The following is a 26665-nucleotide window of genomic DNA, read 5'->3' as shown; positions in this document are numbered from 1 at the left end:
TTAGGGTGACAAGTCTAACATGTCGGAGGGCGTGTCTCCTCCCTGCAATAGAGGGCATGTTCCTAGTAGACAGTCTTTGCTCCATCCAGCGATTCCAGGATCCTGCCTAGCAGCAAAGTGACCAACGCCGTTTCACAGTCTCAGTCACGGTGAACTGCAAAGGATGCTGGGAAATATAGTGCAGTGCCTTCACAGTTAATAAAGAAACGAATGTGGGACTCGGCTGACAGTTTAAGCATTATGTGGTTGCCCTGAAAGATAATTTGCTGAACCATTTTATTGGTTTCATCTTGAGTAATAGACTCAGAAAATTTGGTACCCTCTTTTAATAGTATCTCACAAAAATTCTTCTATGAGACAAAAAACCATTTAGGAAAGATAATTTTTAAAAGAAATGATTAAAAAATAATTCCCTGAACACCTTAAAGTGACTTCAGTAAGTAGTAATAATTCCTTTTGAAAAGTTTTAATGTCAGAAAACCTACATCATTTTAGGTTTATTATTAAAATATTTATTTTATTTTAATTATTATTTATTATTATTTTCATGATCTGTTGTTGAAAACATGAAAATAATGCTTCAACTCTTGAATAATTTTCCTCCAGAAAAATATAAACACTTTTATTTTGGAAAACATTTGATCTTTTAAGGGACTCTCAAGAGTAGTTAACTTCACGTTGTCTTTTCCGAAACAATGACATCCCAGTTACTGGCTCAACAGCGCATACATAGGTGGCCCAGACCTGCACACATTCTTCTCGGCCACTGACAGAGTCTCTGTGACACACACAGAAACTTGCTAAGAGGCTGTAGACTATTATGTTTCACTATAATGATATTTCCAGATATAAAGGGAATTACACATTAATAAAACAATGAAACTATGCAGGTAACCATGACAACTACTGCAAATGCAGTCACATTTTATACTCCTGAAGAATTTTCTTTTCTCTACTGCTGAAAGATTAAAGAAATGAAGAGAAAGAACTGAGGAGCATTTATGTCTCATCTGTACTCTCCTACCTCCTAAAACGTTGTGGGACTGCTCGGCATATTCTAATACCAACTGCACAGCAACACAATGACCCTCTTGGTTCTTACCTGCGTATTTATCTTGAGGAACAAAACCTGAGGCTTAAAGTCTAAAGTCTTTAAATGACATCTGGTCAGAGAACTATTTCCCCAAGTCAAGTCCAATTACATCTGTTCTCTAAAGTGCATTTCTCTTTTTGAATCCTCACCAAAACAAATGACTTTTTTCTCACAGTCTATCCACAGAAATTTCCAGACTTCTAAATAGCTAAGTTAGATTTCACAATATAAAAGAAAGACAATCTAAACCAAGCAGTCTTTCCAAATCATGTTATTTTATTTTATTTTTGCTTATGTGGTTTCTGAAGTACCAACATGTAGAAGACACACATAGGAAGGATTATTTAAAAACATCTTTTCCCCCTCTTATGAAGAGAGCAAAACAAGAAACTCTGCCATTTGGGGGGGGGGCATATTCTTCTCATTTATCCTTATTATGTGTAGATTAAAATTCAGATAGATAGAAAAAAAATATTCAGGGTGACAGTGTATGAAGTGGCAGAAGAAAACCCAAGGCAACTATTATCTACTGTGAGAACTTAGAACCCTCCTCAGGGCCCAGAAATAACTTTACCAGGAGGTAAAGCTGGAAAGGGAAAACTCACCCCCGCCCATGACGTTACCTCATGTGCCTTGTTTGTGACTCAAATTAATGATGAAGTGACCCACCTTTCTTCACCTAAAAAAGTACCATATTGGTAAGTCTTCCTGTTTGCTGATGCATTTTAGGGAGGCCCCACTCTTCTCTAGCTGGTTTGTCTTGTCCTCACTTCACCACACCATGGCACCCCTGTCATGGTATCACTGACCTCTATGGGGCCAGGACACAGCTGACCCACCTACGTAAGCAGAAATACTTTCCTCCTGATATCTCCCCACTATCCTCCCACCCTTGTCACATCCTCAGTTTTCCTTCCCGTAGGGTGGGCACTGACCAAATCTCCATTCCCAGCTTTTCTGTTCTCCGAAATGCAGATTGACGCTGTCAGTTCCTCTTCTTCTATCCCAAAAAAGAAAGCATTTTAAAATGCTTGTCTAGCACCACTTTCCTTCCATTTAAAATCTTTCAACAGGACCTCCCTGGTGGCGCAGCAGGTTAAAGCACTGCACTAAGAAGCTAATGCCACTTCTGCATGAGTTCGATCCCCGCCTGCCCTGGAGGTGACCACATGGCGTGATGGACCTCTCCTGACCCGCCCGCTGCTCCCCTCAGCAGTGTACTTCGTAGATCTGCCTGTTCTGTTCCCCGCTCTGTCTCTGGTGAGGCCTCTCGCTGTCCCTGAGCCTCTGGCCTGTACCCCAGTTCTGTATGAACAAATAAATAAATCTTTAAAAAAAAAAAAAGCTTTAAAAAAAATCTTTCAACAGTTGTCCAAAGCTACCACGCATGGAAAAAGTACATTTCTGGCTGACCTTTCAAAGCCATTGACCTACCCACACCTCTTCTGCAGGGGGTCACACCACCTCTGCATGTGCTGCTCCTCCACAAGGCTCATCCTGGCTTTCTTTTCCCATTTCTCTAATATGGAAACTGGATCATCTTCCTCATGTAAACCTTGGCCATGATTTTTTGTTTCCCAAAAAATAAATTCTAAAGCAGTATTTTTGGAATGCAAGGCTTTCCCAATTCCATGACCCCATTTATTTTGTTTAACCACACATCCAGTTATGCCCCATCTTTGACTCTTACTTCTTCCTGTAGCTTAGTATTTTCAGTTCCCTAAATTCACCATCACAGATACTGCTCCCCCAAATCGTTGTGTCTACTCTAAATCTAAACATCCAATTACAGCTCCTGAAAACAGGTTGCTGGAATAATTCACCACTGTTCTCCCCCACCCTTTCTTAGAGTTTTAGTTTTTCCTCCCTTCATGGGCTGATCCTTCTCAGGAGGAACTAAACTGGCTCCCAGAGCAGTCTCTGGTGCGAGAGTGTCAATTAAATGCCTATTGAGCAAACATCACATGTGGGTTCATCTTGTCCTAGACTGCTCCCTATGTTCTGGGGAGACCCACTTCCCAGAGACCGCCAGTTACAACTGCTCACGATGACGCTTCTTCATCTTTCCAGTGTGAATAGATGGAGAGGAACCCACCTCTTTGTTTTTGCTCTGAAGAGCTGCAGCTGTATCCTGAGAGCCTTGGGATGCTACAAGGGGCATCTGACGAGGGGGGAAGGCACAGGGGGAAGGCAGGGGGCCACCTGACAGGAGTTAGTGGAATCACAACTGGCACGGATGTTCCAGGGCTACTGAGGTTACTGCAGACTGGTGTTTGGGGGGCAGGGGGTACAGTGAAACAAAGGCCAGTCAGAAGGTTAAAGACCTTTGTATTTCTAACCACACATTAAACCATATAACTTGAAATTATCCAAATAAATGTGTGAATTGAATCAATTTTTCTTATCACGCCCCTCCTCCCAAAGTTGGGCTCTCCTGATGACAGACTGTCTCATCTGTAAAAATAGCTGTTCACTCATAACTTCTCCCTCTTCCTGATCAACAGATCTTGCGATGGGCATGGTGAATAATTCTCTTTTAAATCACTTGCAAGTTTCCCCAAACCTCTTCTGTATTCTACTGTCACACCTGAAGCAAATTGTTTCTCTTACATACTACATGACATTTCCTTATTTCCCCCCTTCATCTCTTGCTGAACCCCGAGGAGAAAACTTATTTCCCCCTTACTGCCCAGGCCTCAGTTTCTCCTTGTGTGAAATGGGAAAGCATGAGTGGTTGGCCAGGGCCAGATGGTGTCCACCCTCCTTCCTGGGTGCATCCTATGTTAAGTCTTGATATGTCCTTATAAATATGTATAGATTGTGATAGTCACACAGTCATTTTTCACAAAATGGATGAAACAAAGGTGAACTATCTGGGCAATTACCTCATTATCTGCTCCCCTGGATCATACTTGGCCAGGAAAGGGGGGTTTCCTACCAAAATAGTGGGAAAGGGCCTGTCACGCTTAGTAGGGCTCCATCGGTACCTGCAGGAGGTAGGGCAGGAGGCATTTATATTGAGAACACAGTCATGTGGCTTCCACTGTTGCACTGTGGCAAACAACCCAAGGCAAAGGTATAGTTACAAAGAATTTCAAGGGAGGGGTTGCTGTTCTTTGACGGGAACGCTCAGTGCTCAGCCTCAGGAGTTTTGAACAGCTCTAAGTTCCTCAAGCTAAATCTGCTTTCCCTCCAGCACCAACAGTCAAGGGGAAAGCTTTAAGAGATTCCACAATTGATGCTATTGCTTTCATGTTCTTTAGCTCTACAGGTTTCAACAGTTTCACTATTTATCACTAAAAATGCACAATCACTCAGCTTCAAAACAAACAAAAAAAGATTTTATGAGCCAGTCTTGAAAATTCATTATCACTTGTATAACAATATTTTTGTGGGAAAATATGTTTCTGGTTTCAAATGACTAACTTATGAATAACTTTTAAACCCAAACCCATTTGTACTACAGAAATGTCTATAAAACATCAATGAAATACTTTAGTGTTACCTTTATGTTTAAATTAAGAAATGTAATTTAAAATATTCTCCCTTCCGCCCTTCTTGCCTTCCTTCCTCCCTTCCTTTCTCTCCCTTCTTTCTCCCTTCCTCTTGCCTTCTCATCCTCCCTCTTTTCTTCCTTGCCTTCTACTATCCCTTCATTCCCTCTTACTCTCCCTTCCTCTCTCCCTTTCCCTTTTCTCTCCATGTTCCACAAACACAGTTTTTAAGAAAATCTCCTATAATCCAAGCAGCACTGGCAAAAGAAGCTAAAAAAAAAAGTGTTAAAACTTGTGACTCACTTCATTGTAATTCTGTTTATAGGATTTATGGAAAAGCAGTGGGATCCAAGAAAATAAAATAAAACTTTAAAAATCCCACCAGCAAGTAAAAATCCTTTCTGTAGGAAATACAGTTATATAAAAGATTTATTTTTTGTTTCATATAACTCAGAGGAAACCCATATCCCTTGTTAACTGCTGTCTCTAATTAGTTACAGGCCATTTAACTTCATAAATATTTTCAAGGATTAATGATAAGTGACACATGTATTATGCTTTTAATCTTCTAAGAAATGTTAATATTGATTCATTTTTCCTAGAATTGTGGGATGGGGCCAGCATTTTATACCAGTAGAAATCATGGAAAAGACGCCACCTTGTAAACAACCCCTAATGGTTAAGTTGGCTTTTAACACAGGTTTGTCTCTGCCCTCTCCTGCGTTCAGCTCAGCTCCAGCTATAACCAAGGAGACTTCCTTCTTTGTGTTCTTTCATTAGCTACTTACATTGAACCACAAGGAAACCTAGCGATCAACAAATTCAAAGGTTTTCAAGCTTTGTTGTGTGTCAGGACCATGTGTGGAGAATTAAAGAAAGGTCCATGAGTCCCATCCCACACTGAATCAGTCAACCTCTACGCATGAAACCTGGACAGACCAGTCATGACCAACTTTATGGCATGGAAAAGAGGAAGCATTATTCAAGCCTATACAAATGGAGTTGAATTAAAGGAAAAAAAGAGCTTTCAATGGGCATGTATAGAGCTAATTTTATGTTACCTTAACTGGCATGGGTCTTCAGTTATTTGGTTAAACATCAGTGTGAGTATGTCTATGAGGGTGTTTCTAGAGGGGTTTAATATTGAATCAGTGGGCTGAGTAAATCAGATTGCCCGTCTTTCCCCATCCAATGCACTGAAAGACTAAATAACATAAAAGGCAGAGTGGTGTGGGGGTGGAGTGGGCAATGGGATCAAAAATGGAGGGTGGGGGGAAGTGCACTGGACTAATGTGATGGCACAGGGGTGATATGGTGATGTGAAGGGGATTACAGCTGAGATGGAAAAAGGCACAAAATGATGGAAAAATAAACTATTATATTATTTTTTAAAAAAAAGAAAGAAAGAAAAAGCAGAGTGAGAGAGAAATGCTCTCTCTATTGACTGCATGCAAGCTGGAACCCTAGTCTTCTCCTGCCCCTGGACTCAGACTAACACTGAACCCTACATGAAACTATGTCACTAGCTCACTTGGGGCTCAGGTTTGCAGACTATAGATCTTGAGACAACTCAGTATTTCTAATCATGTGGATCAAGAACAAAAAGATAGAAAAGCAAGAGGACAAGTTACCATTATGCTATAGAACAAGAGTGAGAAAGCCCTGACTTGGGTCTTAGGTCAATGAGTGGGACAGGGGTAAGAATGCAAATAAGTTTTTTAGAACAAAATGCTTTACATTTGATTCACATACAAATACTAACAATCTCACTTGATTTAAAAAAAAAATAGGATGGTAAGATTGTGCTGATAGCTTAAATAGGAAGGTACTGACTATATTGAATAATGATATGTTCCTTACCCATAGCTAAAATATTTACTGAACTGATGAGTGGGAAAATATCAGGAGTACTGTTTGGAAAAGTCAGAGCAAAAGACACAAGGATTCCAAAAGCTCAGTGACTTCAGTTTTCTCTTCTTTTTCTATATCTCAGTTCCCAGGATGTATGATCTGTGAAATTCAGTCTCAAAAGTCACAGTGTTCTTTATAGTTTTTGTTCCCCACTGTTTTTCTTTTTCTTGTAATTTTCTTGGAGTCTTCCTTTCTTCATCCCTTCTTTATTTTTGAAGTTGAGGCATGTTTTAGGAAATGCATTAAAAATTAGTCATAATAGTGAAAGAGGGCTTTAAATTAGGGATGGAGGCTATTTGGGAAACTATGTTTTCCAATTGAAAACATTTAGGAGTGGAAAAAAAGTATGGCATGGTAAGTTAAAAGTAAATCACCCTAAATACAAAGAAAATAGGACAAGATATTGAATTCTTTGTGTCTCTTTTGCTAGAACTTTTCAAACAAACTTTCAAAATATAGGCAATTGAGAAAAAAAAATCCACAAGCAAGTAAGTTAGTGCATGATAGCTAGCTATACCTAAATAGAAATCACCAAGCTCCCTTCAATATAAATTGTTGCATGCAAAAACTCTTTTACAAATGTGTTGCTGCTTTTAATGTAATTCAACTGTATAAAATGTTAACAGTTTTGTAGCAACTATATTTTACAAACTTAGACTTTTAGCTTAGTTGCATGGATTATTTATGTAACTCTACAAAATGATGAGTCTGGAAGGCTTGAGCTTATAAGGAAAAAATGCTTACATTTTAGTGATTCCAGTTTAAAACTTACAGAAATATCAAGTTACTTACTGAAAATTCCCAGATGAAGTAACAGGGAATGTTCTGGGAAGTTGCTGTTGACAGTGTGTTGCCCTGTCTTATAGATGTATTATTTCCCAGGGTTACTTAGTGAGGATTATCAGCATTTGAGAAGTAAGAATGGCCAGAGATCTTTTAGAGTATCCTCAGGGAGTTCTGGAGGGGCTGTGCTCTTTTTCTTCTTTTAAAAATAAGTGTAGGATCTGAAAGCTGATTTAAGAGAATGAATTCAGCCTGAATTAAGAGGATCTGACTCCCTGCTCAATGTTCTGTCAACACCCCACCATGACTACCCTGACCTTGGCCAGTCTCGACCTCTCCACAACAGTTGGGGAAGTGAAGTCAGGGGAAGGAAAGCAGAGAGGGGACCTCCCAATGTCAGAACAATGCAGGAGCCAGATCACTCACTTCCAAATAAGGCTGCAGCGGATCTTCACTATCCAGATCCTTAAATGTCAGCCAATTTCACCAGCATCAAAAGAGCAATCTAAAGGATCCGTTGCACCCTGACACATATACCACTCAGTGCAATGGAAAACTGTGTAGCAGCCACTAATACAGATACTTTGAACCTTTTTAATAACTGCAACAGATTACTATATTGGTGTGTGTTCTGTGATAAAGAAACAATCTCTTCCTGGAATTAAATTTAATGAGTTGGAATCATATCAACTGGGCAGTTTCCAAGCACACAGACAAACCTCTTCTTGCCTTCTTGCCTAGATCTACTACCTGCAGCTTCATCTTGGTTTGCTATTTACTCTTTACCAACAACTCCCTTCTCCCCATTTATATCTGGACCCTTGAAGCATCTTCCTTTTCTTTAGCAAATATTTGGGGTGGGGGATAACACCTCCAAGAAACGCCACGGGATGCCATTTTTTGCCATTACTTCATTTTCCCAGCCTGCTACAAGGTGCAACTAATAAAATCTAGAGGGAACATCATTCTTTGTGTGCATCAAACACTCTTGATAAACTGATACCAAACCAAGGGCCACGTTTTGACAATGCCCTTCTGTAAATTGCTTGGGAAATGGCACTTTGTAAGGGCCATATTTCATTAACTTGGCAAAACCCTGTTTCAAGGTCATTTCCAAATGCTTGTCTTGTGCATAGCAGCATGCGCGGAGCAGGCTCGCATGGCACCAGGTCAACCCATTAGTCATCGCTGGAGTGAGCTTTCTGTGGAGAGGCAGCCTGCTCCAAAGTCAGATGGGCTTTTCCAAAGCATGCCAAGGAAACTTGGATTTGAAATGTTGCAGAAAAGAAGGTCACAATATCTTTCAATTGTCTACTAGCCGCACAGAGGTTCGCGTTTCGTATTTTTATGCAAATATTAATTATCTACCCAGAGTAAAAAACAGGTTAAAAAAATGGGGTGAGGGAATGTGTGCATATGTCTTCAATTGAGTATAGTGCCGAGTGCCAAAGTTCAACCAAGCTGATCAGACTGTAGGTCTGTGTAAAAGCCTAAAGTGGTGGAATCTAGTTGCTATAGCTGCAAATTAAACAAATAAATGAGACACCATGGAATGTAGCAAAATATCTGTGGTCTGATTAGTTCACATTTGCCATATGTGTGAATATCAGCAGGCAAATTCTGAGTTTAAGTAAAGTTCTTTTCAATGGGTGCAAATGAGGAGATACTTAAAAATGAATATGAAGATTTGAATTCCATGTCCAAGGATACCTTGAACATTTTTCTATAAGCTTTTAAGGAATTTCCCTGTCTTTAATATTGGAGTATATACAAATTCAGTGGTGTTAAAAATACAAGATTTCCACCAGAGAAATTTTCCTTAAAGCTTTGGAGTGTGACACTAACCATTACTTGTAATGTAATAATAACTTAAAATCATTAGCTTGGCCCTCCCTGGTGGTGCAGCGGGTTAAAGCACAGCACAAAGAAGCTTAAACCACTTGCGCATGAGTTCGATCCCCACCTGCCCTGGAGGTGACCACATGGCGTGGCAGACCTCTCCTGACCCACCCGCTGCTCCCCTCAGCAGTGTACTTCCTCAATCTGCCTGTTTGCTCCCCACTCTGTCTCTGGTGAATCCTCTCACCCTCCGCATCTTTGGCCTGTACCCCACTTCTGTATGAATAAATAAATAAATCTTTAAAAAAAAATATATATATATATAAAATCATTAGCTCAAGGGAAATGTTATCATATCTAATAAATTCTCATCATCCCAGCATACCCCACCCCATGCATCTATCTTACTCCAGAGGACTTCCATTGCCGAGGCTGACCATGTGTGTGATACACATTCACATTCAATCTCACGAATTCCCATGACAAGCTCTAAGTCCCTCACAAGGGGAACTCATTAGAAAAAGACTTGAACAGGGACTTCTATATCGACTAATAATGCAATCACTTACACTCAACTGTTAGGAAATAAAAATAGGAAAACCAGAGAAAACTTGAGAGGTCATGGTTCAGCCCCCTTTGTAGGTGGCTCATGGGCCTGTAACTGTGAGAAATGTGGTCACAGAAACAGAGCAATGATATTTAAGTGAACCTGGCTTTAGAAAAGACTACATTCTAGTATGGGTCATGGTGGCACAGGGTATTACAGAAATAAATGACCACTGACCTCTCTATCCTAATGCACAAGATGACATAGGTGGGCCGCAGTACTGGGACACACAAAGTAAATAGAATATTAGCAGGTTACATGAATTAATGTATTTGATAAAAATAAAAGGGGCTGCATTAAGGAGAGACATTTGTACCTATCAGGGCTAACGAATCCTTCCATCAAGATCAAAACATACAAATCTAAATTAAATCATTAAACACAAACTCTTTCTCTTGGTATAGATGTGGTAAAATAATTGGGAAAAATGTTTTTATTGAGATGTAAAAGAAGATAATCTAAAATGCCAAGAATATTTATCAGTGTCTTGAGGAAATATGCCTGTAAAATCTGATGACAATTCAGGTTTAAAGAACTCACTTTAAGTAGACAGGCAGCCCTTCATGGAGAAAGCACCAGAGAATAAATACCTCAGTTTGCTCAGCTCAGTGTCCTGCTCTCACCAGCCCTCTCACTAGCCCTGAGCTTGGACAAGTTATTATGCTGACAAAAGGCAAGATAATCTGCAATTGCAAAGGGAAAGACATGTTCACAAAATGATAAACCAATGAACTTGAAAAGAATGCTAAAAGTTTCTAGAATGGATCACTGAAGGAGAAGGTGGAAGATGGTAATGATAGATACCAGTCTGAGTTTACTTAGAGAAAGAACCTTACTTCTTTTCTAGAAAATTTTTTTGGACTTGGGGGGTTACCAAAAAGGATAGAAATTCATTCATCCAATCATATATACATTCATTCTTTTAAAAACCATTTTCTGATACCTACTATATGGCACTGACCCAGAAGATTGGCATATGCGAAGGCAGTTAAGATTCACCTGCCTGCTTTAAAAGAGGATCCCATTGCAGAGAAATGTTAATACACTGCAAATCCAGCACAAAGAATGATGCAGTAGAGGTGTATCTTGGGTAAAGAGGCTCACAGCAAAGGGACAGTCAGTTATATGAGGTAAGGGGATAGGGGAAGCCTGTGTGGACTTAGATTAGGGAAGGTTTTGACAGGGACATGAGAGGTAAGTGGCACATGGTATCGCAGAACTGAAGGGCAGAACTCACCAGAACTTCAGTTTTGCTAACATTAACTGAGGCAGTAATGTGGAAAAAGGTCTGGTAAGGAGCCCATGAGGAGGCAGAAATTAAAGCTTCAGGTTTGACCTCCATTCAGTGGATAGATTATAAAGTCTCAGACTAAAGTAGGTAGAGTGGAATAAAAGATGCTGGGAAGGACTTTGAAGCACATCAACAGAACTTATGAACTAACTGTGGGACATGGATAGACAGAGGAACTGTTAGGTGCATCCTGCCATTATCAAAATGGTTAAACAAGATGAGAAGGTGTTAACATAATGAGTTTGTTTCAAACAGGATTCAAAGTCCTTGTGTCAAATGCTGAGCGTAATGTTCCCTGAAGTGCTGGGACAGGAAGTGCAGACTTGGGAATGGCCTGTGCAGTATGGAGGTGGTGGCCATGAAGGATGGTGACATCCTCTTGGAAGAGAACATGAGAAGAACAAACAGCACTGGTGTTATGTGCTCAAACCCTGCAGGATGGATGAAGGGACTGGGAATACTTGGACTGGTAAGGAAGAGAAGACTTCTTTTGAGTGTCTTTCCAAAACTGAAGACCCCATGGTCCTAGTCTGCTTCTAAATCCCCATCAGTGGAGATACTCAAGCAGAGACTGAGGAGATTTGCTAGGATATGTTCAGGTGAATAAGTTATCATTTGCTGTAGGATCCAGATGATCACTGGAATTGCTTCCTAAGACTATGATTCTGGGATTCTGTGTCTCTATCTTAAAAAATGCAGCTTTTTTCCCTATATACTTTCTTTGGCAATTTTCACTGATGCTTACTAAGGTTGGAATTTCAATTAAAAAGGAGCCGAGGCCCTTCCTGGTGGTGCAGTGGGTTAAAGCACTGCGCTGAGAGGCTTAAGCCACTTCCGCATGGGTTCGATTCCCGCCTGCCCCAGAGGAGTCCACATGGCAGGGCAGACCTCTCCTGGCCCGCCTGCTGCTCCCCTCAGCAGTATACTTCATTGACCTGCCTCTTCTGCTCCCCACTCTGTCTCTGGTGAATCCTCTCGCCTTCCACATCTCTGGCCTGTACCCCAGTTCTATGTGAGTAAATAAATAAATCTTTAAAAAGAAGCCGAAAGTTTAAAAGATATACAACAAGACACCATGAAATAGAAAGACATCCCCTGCTCATGGATAGGAAGAACATCATCAAAATGGCTGTCCTACCAAAAGTGATATACATATTTAACACTACCCCAATAAAAGTCTCAATGACTTCGCTCATAGCAGGAGTATAATGGACCAGGCGAGAAAATAATAAGAATAATGAACAGCCATATACCAGAGACATTTTGTGGAGGTGGAGTGGGGAATGGGATCAAAAATGGGGGCTGGTAGGAGAGGGAAGTGCACGGGACTATGGTGATGGCACACGGGTGACTCGGTGATGGGAAACCCATGGGGATTACAATTGAGATAAAAAGAAATGTACAAAATGATGTAAAAATAAACTGTTATATTATTTAAAAAGTCTCAATGAAATTCTTCAACGATATAGAACAAATATTGATGAGATTTGTATGGAACCACAAAAGACCTTGAATACCCAACACTCTCATGACTAAAAAGAAATGGAGAATGGAGGCATCACAATCCCAAATTTCAAGCTATACTACAAAGCCATAATAATCAAAACTGCATAGTACTGAACAAGAACAGACACACAGGCCAGTGGACTTGAATAGAAAACCCAAATATAAACCCACAGATTTATGGGCAGCTAATCTTTGACAGAGGAGCAAAGAAGATACAATGGAACTATGAAAACCTGTTCGACAAATGGTGCTGGGAAAACTGGGAAGCGACAAGCAAAAAAAATGAAACTAGATCACTACCTTGTGCCATACACAAAAATCAACTCAAAGTGGATTAAATATTTAGACATAAGAACGGAAACCATAAAAATACCTGAAAGCAAAGATGGACAAAACACTACACAACATGTATTTCAGTAACATCTTTAAAGATACAGCATACAATGCAACGATAGTGAAGAAAAGTATAAATAGATGGGACTACATCAAGTTAAAGAGCTTCTGTACAGCAAAAGAGACATTACAAAAACAAACAGACATCCCACTGATAGGGAAAAAATTCTCTCATACAAAACTAGCAATAAAGGATTGATCATAAAGATATACAAACTCAACAAAAATAAGCAACTCCATCAAAAATGGGCAGAAGAGGAAATGCCAATAAGCACATGAAAAACTGATCAACATCACTTGTAATAAGGGAGATGCAAATTAAAACCACAATGAGATACCACCTCACGCCAGTGAAAATGACACATCTTAAAACAGCTAGCAACAACAAATGTTGGTGAGGATGTGGAGAATGCAAACTGCTGGTGGGAATGCAAACTAGTACAACCACTATGGAAAACTGTTTGGAGGTTTCTCAAATGGCTAAAAATGGAGCTTCCATATGACCCAGAAATCCCACTCCTAGGTATCTCCCCAAAAGACACAAAAACATTGATTCAAAAGACACCTGCACCCCCCATGTTTATTGCTGCTTTATTTACAATGGGAAAGACATGGAAACAGCCCAAATGCCCAAAAGTAGATGACTGGATTAAAAAGATGTGGGACAGGCGTGGCAGACCTCCCCTGACCCGCCCACTGCTCCCCTCAGCAGTGTACTTCGATGATCTGCCTGTTCTGCTCCCCACTCTGTCCCTGGTGAATCCTCTCACCACCCCTGCACCTCTGGCTTGTACCCCAGTTCTGTATGCATGAATAAGTAAATCTTTATATCTTTAAAAAAAAAAAGATGTGGTACATATAGACATTGGAATATCACTCAGCAACCAAAATAAGTAAATAAATAAATAAACACATGCCTTTTGCAGCAATATGGATGGCTCTGGAAAAGATCATGCTTAGTGAAATAAGCCAGAAAGAAAAGGAAAAATACTGGATGGCTTTACTCATAGCAGTAGTATATAGGACCAAGGGAGAAAATAATAATAATAATAATGAACAACTATATACCAGAGACATTTTACAGGGATAGAATGGGGAATGGAATCAAAAACAGTGCGGGAGGGTAATGCACTGGAATATGGTGATGGCACACGGGTTATCTGGTGATGGAAAAGCCCATGGGGATTACAACTGAGATGGAAAAAGGCACAAAATGATGTAAAAATAAGCTATTATATTATTTAATATAATAATATTATTGCTATCACATCTTTTTGGTTCTTTCTTAGAATCTCCAAATCACTGCTTACATTGCCCATCTGTCCTTGCATGCTATCTACTTTATCCGCTAGTGCTTTTAACATACTAAATCATAGTTGTTTTAAATTCCCAGAATGATAATTCCGACATCACTCCCATATGTGGTTGTGAAACTTTCTCTGCCTCTCCAACTTGTGTTTCTATTGCCTTTTCCTTGGCCCTGTGATTATTTTCTTGATGGCTCACATGTACTGGTGAAGTTTTGAGGGTGGGGTGAGTAGGTCTATTGTCCTATAATTAGAACTCAGTCCTTCAATTAGCCTGTGAACTGGACTATGAAGTTCACAAGTGTTTCCCACTTATTTTCCCTCTTTCAGTGGGACAGAAAGACTAGAAGCAGATGGAGTTGGGGATGTCCCTGCTCCTCCCAGTTAGTTCATGTCAGGCAACCCCCCAGTTGGGATTCAGTTTCCTTTGAGGGTAAGCATTAAGAGTTGAGTGTTCTGGCACCTTTCCGAATGGTTCCTTGTCTCCTTCCCCTTGAAAAAACAAGGAGATTTTTGCCCCTGATACTTACTGTGGAAACACAGTTATGTTCTTAGAGGTAAATCTCACAATATTTGGGAGCTCCTTGATTGGCCGCACCTGGAGTTTTCTCAGAATTTTTCAGAATTGTGAGCATTGAGCATCCAGCCATCTGTCAGTCACAGTTCAGTTATCCCTAACCCAGTACTGCCCCCCACGGCATTTCCAGTCAGGAAATTACTATTGTTTATATTTGCCTGTCTGTCTCCCCACCCTTGCAGACAATGGCTTGTCCTGTGTCCTCTTCTCTCTTACAGATCCCAGAAGAGTTGTTTTTTGGTCTGTTCATCTTTTTATTTGTTAAGACAAAATTGTAACTTCTGAGCTCCTTACACATGGATATGGAAACCCCACACTCCAAAATTCTTGAAAAATTTCTCAAGCATCAGTTAAACATTTTCTTCAATTTATAATATTTCTGTTTGAAATAATAAGTGAGTAATAAAGTTGACAACAACTGAGTACCTTAAAGTTGATTACTCATTGGGAACTCCCTGGTGGTGCAAAGGGTTAAGTCTCAGCATTATAAGGCTATCTGCAGTCACTGCAGCACAGTTCAAGTTTGATCCCCTAACCACATGGCACAGCAGACCTCTCCTGTCTCACCCATTGCTCCCTTCAGTAGTGTATTTCAATCAATCCACCTGTTCTGTTTCCCACTCTGTCTCTGGTGAATCCTCTCAACACCCGCCCCCACCTTTGGCCTGTACCCCAGTTCTTGTATAGATAAGTGAATAAATCGATTTAAAAAAATAATTACTCACTTAAGAAGACAGAATAATGAAATCCTCATGTCAAATTTAGATCAGCAAAATCTCACACAGAAGTGGAGATAGTAGAGGTAGTGATCTCAAATAAAAATTCACAATGGAAGAAGCTATTGTCAGTAAAATTGGATATGGAAAAAGTTGCTATTCGAGAACAACTTGCAGCAATTCTGAGATGCAACTCTCTTTCCTGTTCCTGTCTTTGGGTTTGACTTATTTTCTTTGGGAGGTCCATTAGGAGGCTAGAATGAGGTCCAAAAAATTCTTAACTCTGTTCCAATTCTGTTTCTCTCTCTCTTTAAAATGTCTGAATATCTTGTAGTTATTTTAGAACATGTTGGAGAAACTGAGAAAAGTCTGTTTTTTTCACATGGAAGTATTTATGATGGCCTTTCGACCAACAAGTTATCTTTTGAAGCACCCAACATCTCTATGACACAGATTCCAGGGGCCATGAAATGCATATCTGTGTGTTCCAAAACTGGAAACTTTCTACAATTTGTGTTATCTACTCAAAGAGTAACGTCAAATCTGAGTTCCCACAAAACCAATGATCATCCAAGCAGTATTTAATGCCTTCATTTCTGGGAAAAGAAGATGTACAAGAGCTTTAGTAATTACCAAATGTCAAAATAATATTGAACAGAATAAATAGTCACCTAAATTAAGGTTCTCTTGAGGATCAGTTACATATAACAAGAATAACTGGCAAATCAGGCATGAAGAGAGGTGGGGTTTGTTTTTTCTTTTCTCCTCATAAATTACATGGGGAAATGAATAACTCCTGCTGTGATTATGAGAATATCTAGGTCATGCCTGCTAAAAGATCTATGGTAATAATAATAATAGCCTAACCTTCTGCAGTGCCTGGCATTGGCATTCTCAATGCACTTTATAAACATTAATTAGGTCTTCAATAAACAGTGACATTGTCTCATTGTTGGTTTTCCTGTTTATAGCATCAGAGTCTGTAATCTTTCTAGAGTTTAAATATTTATTTATTTGTTGCTGTTAATGCATACTTACTCCATTGACAATGCTTTAAAATTATAATTCACAGAAGAGAAACGTCAGGATTCTACTTTTGCAAATAAGAAACAGGTCAGAACAATCACTGTGCTGCTTTTTGTCAGAGTGAACACTACTGTGTTGAATTCTGGAATTCTCTTCCTGCTTATTTCCCTTCACCTCAAACATGCCATTTCCACCTTGGAAAACTGCATGTGTTTTTCTCATCCTGTCAACCCCACTGAGCCTAGCAGAGTGCTTCGCATATCAGCATAGGTTTTCAGTAAATGTTTATAAACTGAATGAGATCACAGCTTAGCTCTCACATCTTGGTCACCCAGAGCCCAACTGGAACAGCCCAGGGCATTTCTCACCACTTTTGTAACTGGTTTTATTTTCTGATCTCACCCTTGTTTTTCCTTTGCCTGATCAGCAGGGTACTGAGAACAGAAAGGTGGTAGAACACACTACATGCAAATCTGACATGGCTTCATGTTTCATCCCTTGAATCATGAAACTGAGTAAATGCTAATGGGCATCATGTGCTATTTGAGTTGTTGGGAATATAAAGATAAGAAGAGCTGCAAGGAGAGAACAGTTCTTTCTAGATATTAAATGGTTCCATTTAAATATGCTCTACTTTATAGGCCTACATTTTTAGTTGTAATACCTTAAATCTGTTTTATGTGCTGTTTTCATGGAATTGCTTGCATTACTATTCTAACTCAACCATTTACCCATTTCCTCTTTTCCAAACATGTCCTAGGACTCCCTGCTGAAGGAAGAGGAAGACAACAGGGAGGAAGCTATAGAATATGTTTCTTTAGTTATAATGCTTAACTTTTAGCAAACTGGGTATCAATTAAAACGGAAGTACTGTGAATTTCAGATCCTATGCGATTTCCCTTATGACTCTGGCTACTTTTGTTTTTCTGAATGCCACAAAAGCAATGTTTTCCGAAATGGAGCCATGATAGACTTATATATTGCATCACAGTTCTGTGGCTCAGGACTCTGGATCTTTAGAAATTATGTAGAAATTCATCAGACAAGTATTGTGATTCTATATGTACATTTTCTCTTGGAATTTTATAGTTAAGACAATCTAAACAGTAATAACAGGCCCAAAGGGTCAGAAACCATTTGTACAAAAATTTAAACATTACAAATTAGTAAAGAATTACATAAAATATGTTCTACGCTGCTACCTTGTGATGAAATAAAATTGAAAAATACGTGAAATATTTATTAGGAAATAAAGATATGGAGATTTGTAAGTTACACATGTGTGCTCAAGATATTTAATATAATGTGAATATGAATTTTCCAAAATTACAATTTTCTTGTTTCCATTTCAGCAAAATCACTATGTGCTGTCATATGGAAATTCTCACACAACTTGAGCTCTACCAAGAGTAACAAACTAAAACGTCAATTAAAATTAAAATATAATCACAGTATATACAATTTGAATAGTTTTATCAAAATATGAATGTGAAAATAAATGTAAAATAATTAAATAGATTTTAATTATAAATGGAATATTCAAAATACCTATAAAATTTAAAGCAGAATCAAAATATATTTGTTTTTAAATAAAGTTTTAAGCAAATAATAAAATGCTTTATATAATTTGTTGATATCATAAATCTTATTACACATTTTTTAAAAATTGAATTATTCATAACTCCAGCATTTAATATTCATATTTTAATTGCCAATTCAAAGAATCAGCATCATGCTTTATGTATGCTACATTTCAAGTTATATATAAACAAATTTCAAGTAGTGTAAACTAATTAATATTGTGAAATATTTCTCATATGCAAACTGTTGGCTAATAATTCTGGAACCATGAATTGCAACATGAAGAAAAGCAAAGAAACGGTCATTCATCTGTAGTAAGAAACAAAATTCACTAGAAGAATCTACTGAGCTCATGTTATCTAGGGGATTTCACATGTTAATTTGTCTTCTTCATTCCCTAAGTTTTAGTGTCACTGAAATCTCTTGAGTTTCTAGGTAGTTTTTGCCTTTGGGAGTGAGAAAAGTAAACATTTTAACCCAACGAAGAACACTGAGGGGAGATTATGAATTAAGGTGAAACTAATAGCTACATGTTTAAGAAACCTTCTACCAGAAATATTACATAGCACCAGGTTGTGAAGCATTTTCTGTCCTGAAGGTGATATTGTACAGTTACAGGACACATAGTCAAGGAATGTGCTTCTACAGCATGGGTTGCAATCCCATTCTGCAGTCAGAAACTCCTTCATTTGTAAAAGGGCTGGAAATATCTTATTCATAATTCCACAGTAAAAATGAAATGATATAGCCACTAAAGAGCGCTTGGAATATAATAGATTCTCACGAATTAGCAGTCAGTTGTTTTAACTGGCAAAGCATTATGGAAATCGGTCCTACTGAATTCATTCATCAGTCTAATAAATGTGCATTGATCTGCTATCTGACATATGCTTAAGTATGCAGCTGGGATATAAAGGCTGCTGTTTTGTACAATGAAATCACTTTTATTTGAGCGAAGCAGACATGTAAAACAGACATGTGAAAGTGCTCTGGAAGCTCAAATAAGAGAAGAATCTGGGAAAGTTAGGACAGAATTCCTGGAGAAAATGCCATGGAAGTTAATGGGGCAAGCGGGAGTTTTCTGGTGAAGAATAGGAAGGGAGTTGGAAGCAGAGGATGATGACAATACAGAATCAATTAGGTTAGTATAGAGAGAAGTAAAATATTGGAGAGGACAGTCACCTTGTCAGGAGGCCCTTTAAATGGTTAAAGTGAACTGAGAAGCTTATTTGATTGAAACTAGACAAAAGTGCCTGTTTCTCCTTCAATAGTGTGGCTCTAACTGGACTTAAGGAAAATTTTGTTCTTTATGCCAGTTTTGATGAGCTGATGCAAAGAAGATCTGATCAAAATCCCCAGCACAGTATATGTTTATTTGTTAGTACTTACCACTTGTCTTAAAATATACCAAAATTGGGGGCAGAAGTGAAGCTGTTATTTTAGACCTAAGATTCATGATTTCTTAGCTTTTGGTTCCCCTATAATTTCTGTGATGGGTTACCCTTTTCACAAGGAGCACCCAGTGACAGATTCTAAAAATTGCTGTAACCAAAACAATGCAAGTTTCTTAGTTCATAACAAAACAGTGTTCAATTACAAAAGTGGGAAGGGAAGACAACACACAGATTTTCTCTGCAGAAAATCTATCTGCTTTCTTCTTGAAAGCAATGTGCACGGTATTTAAAGTATTTAATTTGAAAGTTGTGATGGTAACACAGTGGCTGAAACATTGTAGAGTTACTGCTGAGAAGAAGACTTAACCATCTCGGGCAAATACCCCAGGATGGGTAGAGCCTACCAGGTGGACAACTGTCAATCTGAACACCTCTGATGCCTGCAACAGATTACAAGACAAAATAACAATCTCCTTGCTCTCTGCAGGGGTGGGGGGGGATTCCTCAAGCACAACATTAAGTCCCAACACAAGCCCATTGATGGGGGGGTGAAGGGAGCAGGGTGGTGCTGACAGTTGTGTAGGTGGGATTGATCCTTAGCTCTCCATAAGAGATAAGACTTTGAGTGGCACCAAAATGAAACACATCCTGGAATGAGCTAGTTGTATTACCTAATACTACAAACCCCCTCTTACAAACTGTAGATTTTTTTTTATTATTATTTACATTCAATAGGTTTCTCTAACTATAGAGAAGTCTCATCATTTTCCAACATTTCACAGCCATTTAGGTAAGTTCTATGGAAAAGCTTAAATCAGAAAACAGTTTTTCAATATTTTTTTAAATAAAAATACATTATTTGCTGCAGTCCACTTACCATTCCATGATTCAGCCACCCCGGGATAAAATTATCAAGCAGCTTCGGGTAAATCATCTCTCTGTCATAGGCATAAATAATCCAGAACACAGCTACAACGAACTGGAAGAGAAACAAAATCCTTTATTTCATAGTCACCAACTCTCTACAACATACAATTTATTAGTTGTCTATTATTAAAAGAGTTCAACAGAATTTGGAATCTATAATGAAAAACAAATCATTAAGCCAGTTAATGACCAGAAAGAAGGTTCTAACTTCATCCCATTAGTGGTAATGGCTGGGGTCTTCCCTCTTCCCATGTGCTCCCCACTGAGTTCTCTCTGGCACAGGGAACTGCTTGTGAGGTAGAGAGTTCTGTCTTCTGAAACAGCTCCCTTTTCAGGACTAACTGTCTTGCTTTGATTCTTCTCAAGAGGGTTTAAAAGTTCACTCGTGGTTTTCTGGACCATCCTCACAGTACAGCATAGGCACACATTCAGGCAACTGTACAGAGTGTGTCTCCTTTCCCTAACCCATCATGTGGTTTAAATTAATCCTCACATTCTCCAGTTTCTGTTTCACCACTAACAGCATTGAAATCACTGCTATAAAATGTCCAAAAGTCCCATTTCCAGAAAAAGTATTAATTCCTGTAGCCTTAGCAGAAGCTTTAACAGAATGCATGTACAATAAAGGAAGATTCCTAATTTTCTTCGAAAAACTTCTAAGTTCATCGGTATCCAGAGGTTTATTTGGATCACAGAGAGTAAGGTGCTTAATTTAATATCTTAACTGCCTTTAAACTAATGGTGAGAAAAGAAGTCCAGGAAACCCAAGTCTTAGTCTTTAGCATAGAATTTAAAAGGGAAAGTAAGTGCTTTTATAGTCAATAAATACAGCAAAATACAGCAAGGAAAGGGGAACCAGAGGGAGAGATCAAAGTTACTGCACGATATGTCTCTAAATAATAAATAGTACGGAATGATAAAACACAGTATGCATATTAAACAGGAACAAGTTTTATCCTGCTTCTGTCATCCATGCCTCCATATTTTATTAATAAAAAATAAATATTTTAATGCCATTTTTCTAAAACTCTCAGTGGTTACAGGTCCAGGCTAATAATTAGAAGGACCCCAAGTTCTTTTTCACACGTCAGTTGTGACATGGGTAATCTCGGCCCTAGAAAATTCATTCTTAAAACCTATGATGATATGAACATTTATTGCTTCATAAAACAAAGTGAGTAATTGTAATAGTGACTGCAGATTGCACACATTACTTTTTATTTTAAAATAGTTTATTTTTACATATTTTTGTGCATTTTTCCATCTCAGTTGCAATCTCCTTGGGTTTCCCATCACCAAATCATGTGCCATGACCATAGTCCAGTACATTTCCCTCCCCCCACTGTTTTTGATCCCATTCCCCACTCCACCCTCATAAAATATCTCTGGTATATAGCTGTTCATCATTATCATTATTTTCTCGCCTGTTCCGTTATATTCCTGCTATGAGAGAAACCATCTGGTATTTTTCCTTTTCTTTCTGGCTTATTTCACTAAGCGTGATCTTTTCCAGCTCCATCCATGTTGCTGCAAAAGACATGTGTTTCTTTTTTTTTTGGTTGCTAAGTAATATTCCATTGTGTATATGTACCACATCTTTTTAGTCCAGTCATCCACTTTTGGGCATTTGGGCTGTTTCCATGTCTTCCCAATTGTGAATAAAGCAGCAATAAACATGGGGGTGCCCGTATCTTTTTGAATCCGTGTTTTTGTGTCTTTTGGGTAGATACCTAGGAGTGGGATTGCTGGGTTGTAGGGAAGTTCCATGCACACATGGCTTTAATATTAGATTGGAGTATCCCATTATTTACCCTGCTTTTGGGTTAACTATTTTCACTCAGCTGCCTAAATATACAAGATGATAAAAAGAAAAAGAAAAAGAAAAAAACTATTATTAGCTGAGCATTAACTATCACCAGGGTGTTTTCAAGTACAATGTATAATTTCTATATCATCATCCAGAATTTGTATTTGTGCATGAGACAACAGAATTTGAGTATACTGAATATCAGTGTCATCTGCTATCAGTTCTGGGCTCTTGCCTCCAGGACTTGCTACTCAAAGTGTGGGCCTGTTGCACACAGTATCCTTTCACCTGAGAGGGTTTCAGATATGCAGAATGCCAGATCTCACTCTGATATGTTCTCATCTTATTTTATCTCGATTGGGGTGTAGGCCAGAGGTGCAGGGAGAGAGAGGATTCACAGAGACAGAGTGGGGGAGAAGAACTGTCAGATTCATTGAAATACACTGCTGAGGGAAGCAGAGGGCAAGACAGGAGAGGTCTGCTGTGCCTTGTGGGTCACTTCCCTGGCCCACAGCCCTAGGACACCAGGGAGGATTGGATTTTTCATTTTAATAGAATCTGATGGTCATTCATACACACATAAAAGTGAGAGGTGCCCTGCTGTGGAAGACCTTACTTTAGTCACCTGGAACTTCCTTCCTTCCCAGGCACTGAGGTGACCCCAGGGTCAACAGCTGGTATAACCAGACCTTGCACCTGCCATGTCTAGACCACATCCTGACAAACCATGACCTTGAAATCTCTGCCCACATAGACACAGGGTGACGCAGAGCCTGCTTCACTGGGAGAGTTGACTAGAAAATAGATGTGGTTAAGAGCCATCTGTAGGATGAGAAGTTAAGTGTTGCATTTGGCTTGTATGTGCCCACAGGGATGAAGCCATTTCAATCCTGGATGGAGTCATGAGTGAAACGCCCTTTGCTTTTGCTCTAAAAGGTAACCTATTCATGGGAATGACAACTTGTCACAACTTGTCAAAGGCCCCTCCCAACTCAAGGGGAGGGGATTAGATAGGCCTGAACAGTAGAGGGTAGAATTTTGGGGCCATCTTAGAATTCTGCTTGCCACAGCTCCCACTCTGTTCTCTTCCAAAATGGTTATACTATTTTAAGTCCTTTGCATTTCCATTTTAATTTTAAAATCTCAACTTGTTAATTCCATAAATATATTCTGCTGGAATTCTGATTATGACTAAATCAATGCATTCAATTTGGGGAGATAAGGAAACAACACTATTGAATTTTCTAACCCATAAATATCCCTTAAATCATTATTTATTTAAACCATTAATTTCTTAATTGTTGAAATTTTCAGTGTAAAGATACTGCAAATATTTTACTAAATGTACCACTAAATATTCTATTTCCCATGTTATTGTGTTATAGATTGTATTAAATTATATAATTCCTGTTATCAATATGTAAAAGTACAACTAATTTTTGCTAATTGACACTATCTCTTTTATCTTTGTTAAAATCACTTGGTATTTTGATTATTTTATAAATTATATCGATTTTATAATTTAGAACTGGAAATGAAGACTGCTTTTCTTCTCCCTTTTAGTTCTTTTTCTTTTCTTATTGTACTTCTTAGCCATTTGGCAATGCTGACTGGAGTGACTTGGACATCCTCACCTTCCTCCCTGTCTTAGGGAACAGCGTTAGTCTTTCAACATTTAAGTCTGCTATTATTTGCAGTTTTTCTTCAATACCTTTTAAGTTGGGGTAAATCTGTCTTATTCTTTACATATGTAATGAATGAGGGGGAAATTTTAATGACTGCTATATATCTTGAGGTGATCATAAAGTTCTTCTCCATTCTGTTAAAATGACACATTATATTAATTCATATTGAACTTTAAACCAACTTAATTCCCAGTTATTATGCATTATTATTTTTATTGGTCACTGGACTCACTTTTTCTATCTTTACATAATGTATACTGATCAGTTGTTAGTTTTCTCATCATATGTCTTTTTATAACTTTGGCAACAATATAATGCTAGCCTGAAAATGGAAAAATGTTTCTCCATCTATTTTCCTGAAGGATTGTGTACAAGCCTAGTAATTTTTTTCTCTTGCCTACTTGATACACTTCTCAAGCATGGAGAAGAGATCTGGAATTCTCTTTTCAGAAAATTTATTTAAATTTCTTTTATAGATATAGAGTATGTAAGCTTTCTACTTCTAAAGTTTTTTTAATCCCTTTCCCCTTTTTCTGGAATTCTTCCATGTTGTTTCAGCAAGTTCTTAAGATTCCATGATGAAAATTGGCAAATGTAACAAATCAGGTATTTTTCCCTGGAGAGCCACTTGTTTTATATTCAGAGCATTGCACTGCTGAGAGCTACTTCTGATTCACCAGGGACGACCCTTTAGAACCATAAGTACCTGCCAAGCATGTGAGGTCAATATTTAGTAGTATAATTTGGTCATCTTTCAGCTCCTAGGTTGTTAAGTTGGGTGACTTTCAAGGAAGTGTTAGTAATCTTAGGTGACAGCAGAAGGTCAAGAGGTACAATTAACTTAGTAATCAGTTTTTTGAACTATAAACACATTGCAGATGGTAGATCTTTGGTTTCCTGCACTGATACACTCTTGTTAATATGGTCATCAATAAACGCAAAATACATGTTAATCTACCACCAGAGCACACATATGAAACAAAAGTATGTTCCCTTGGACAGGCTAAGCAACTCTGAAATGTTATACTGTCATGAAAAAGCTCCTTCTCTGGCCAGGACCAATGACCAGCAACTCCTCAACACATACATGCTGCTTCCCATCTGCTGGGACCAGATTTCTGTACTAGAGCAGAGACTGGAAGGAACACAGCCACATTCTAGACCTTCAAGTTTCTCAGACAACATGCTTGAGTTACAGCTAGTCACTGATGCCTCGTTTGAACCCTTCCCCACAAACTATAAGAAATGAACAAGAAAGAAAAATGGATTTACCCATCACTATCTCTTTGTAAGGATTCTCTCACATGGAGACCAGTAGAAGCTGAAGCTAATCAGCTTTAGACCACTTCTAAAAAGGAACTTTTCTGATCAGTAGGAAATTCTTTGAAAATAAAACCAATAAAGGGCAAAGGATATTACAGAGAAATTTGCCACGAAGAAAGCTAAGTAAAAGCAGCATTGATCTGGCCCTCACTAGTGGTGCAATGGGTTAAAGCACAGCATTAGGAAGCTAGCCACAGTGCTTTTGCACACATTCAATCCCTGGCCAGGGAGGTGACCCACATGGCACAGCAGGCTTCTCCTGTTTCTCCTACTGCTCTGTGTACTTCGTTGATCTGCCTGTTCTGCCCCCCACTCTGTCTCTGGTGAATCCTGACCGCCCCTGCACCTCTGGCCTGTACTCCAGTTCTGTACGCATAAATAAATAAAACTGAATACATATTGGTCTATAAAAGCCAGTTAGCAGGATCTCAAACATTCACTATTGAAGGAGAAAGGGAAGAAAGTGACAATAAATGCAGACATCTTTCAAGTTTTAGCTTCCACATGATGTGACTATGACATTGTTTTCCATTTTAAACACTACTCTGTACTCAGACCTTACCCAATACTGACTGGAATCATTAATCATTTTTAGTTGTTTTGTGCACTATGACCTGCTCCAGATTTCCCTTCCAAAATTGCTCTCCCCTCAGTTCTTTCCATGGTCATACTGTCACTGAGGTTGTGTTCAGAGATGTTCCCAGTTGGGATTTCTCTTTCCAAACACAGATGGCATGGGAATAAGCTGTATGTCCTGCATGCCTTGTCTCTGAGATCTCCAGGGAGAGCATGAAGGTCTCATTTCTTACATGGTCCCTCTCTTCTTGCTTCCTATAACTCAGAGATTCTAACTCTAAAACTTCCCCTTCTGGCTTAGTTCTCTAAATCTTACCCCAAATTCTGAAATGCCTTGTGAACATAGGGTCCTTTGAAAATCTACATTATTTCTTATTCCAGAACACGATCAGTATCTAGTCCTTATTCTGACACGTGAGATCTAGAATTCTTATGAGGCTGTAACACTGTATTTTTTATGCTGCACATTTTGCTCAAGTTATCTTACAACTAGAATTTACAGTTTCTAAAACACGATTTGAGGTTATGCTCTTTCCTATGGCTTACGATTGCTTGGTAGAATTTAAAATTGCTCCACATTTATCTTCATTTAGATTAACTATTTCTTCCATGTATTATTTACTCTGCATAAATAATGGGAGGGTGAAAAATCAGCTCCCAGAAAGGTCTGTCTGTTTTGGTGCCTGCTTTCTCTCCAGTTTCAGCTTGTGTCATAGCTTGCTCCCTAAACTCTATTAATTTGGTTGCTCTAAAACTTACTAGGCTCTTTCCTGCCTCAGGTCAGAGCACTTTCTACTCCTTATATCAGGAATGTTCTCTCCCTTTTTCC

General features: G+C 38.7%; 1 protein-coding gene across 1 annotated transcript in view; it reads right to left on the bottom strand.

Annotated features, from left to right (window-relative positions):
• Positions 1 to 26665, bottom strand: part of AIG1 (androgen-induced 1) — a 217940-nt gene that overhangs the window by 112845 nt on the left and 78430 nt on the right. Inside the window, exon 3 of the mRNA XM_004673905.2 lies at positions 20396 to 20497. Coding sequence (XP_004673962.1) covers positions 20396 to 20497 — 102 coding nt within the window. The remainder of the gene's footprint in view (positions 1 to 20395; positions 20498 to 26665) is intronic.

Source organism: Condylura cristata, unplaced genomic scaffold (assembly GCF_000260355.1).
Source record: "Condylura cristata isolate star-nosed mole 26May11 unplaced genomic scaffold, ConCri1.0 scaffold00001, whole genome shotgun sequence".
Taxonomy (NCBI): Eukaryota; Metazoa; Chordata; class Mammalia; order Eulipotyphla; family Talpidae; genus Condylura; species Condylura cristata.
The sequence above is the reverse complement of the archived record's forward strand: the minus strand, read 5'-3'. Positions and strand labels throughout refer to the sequence as shown.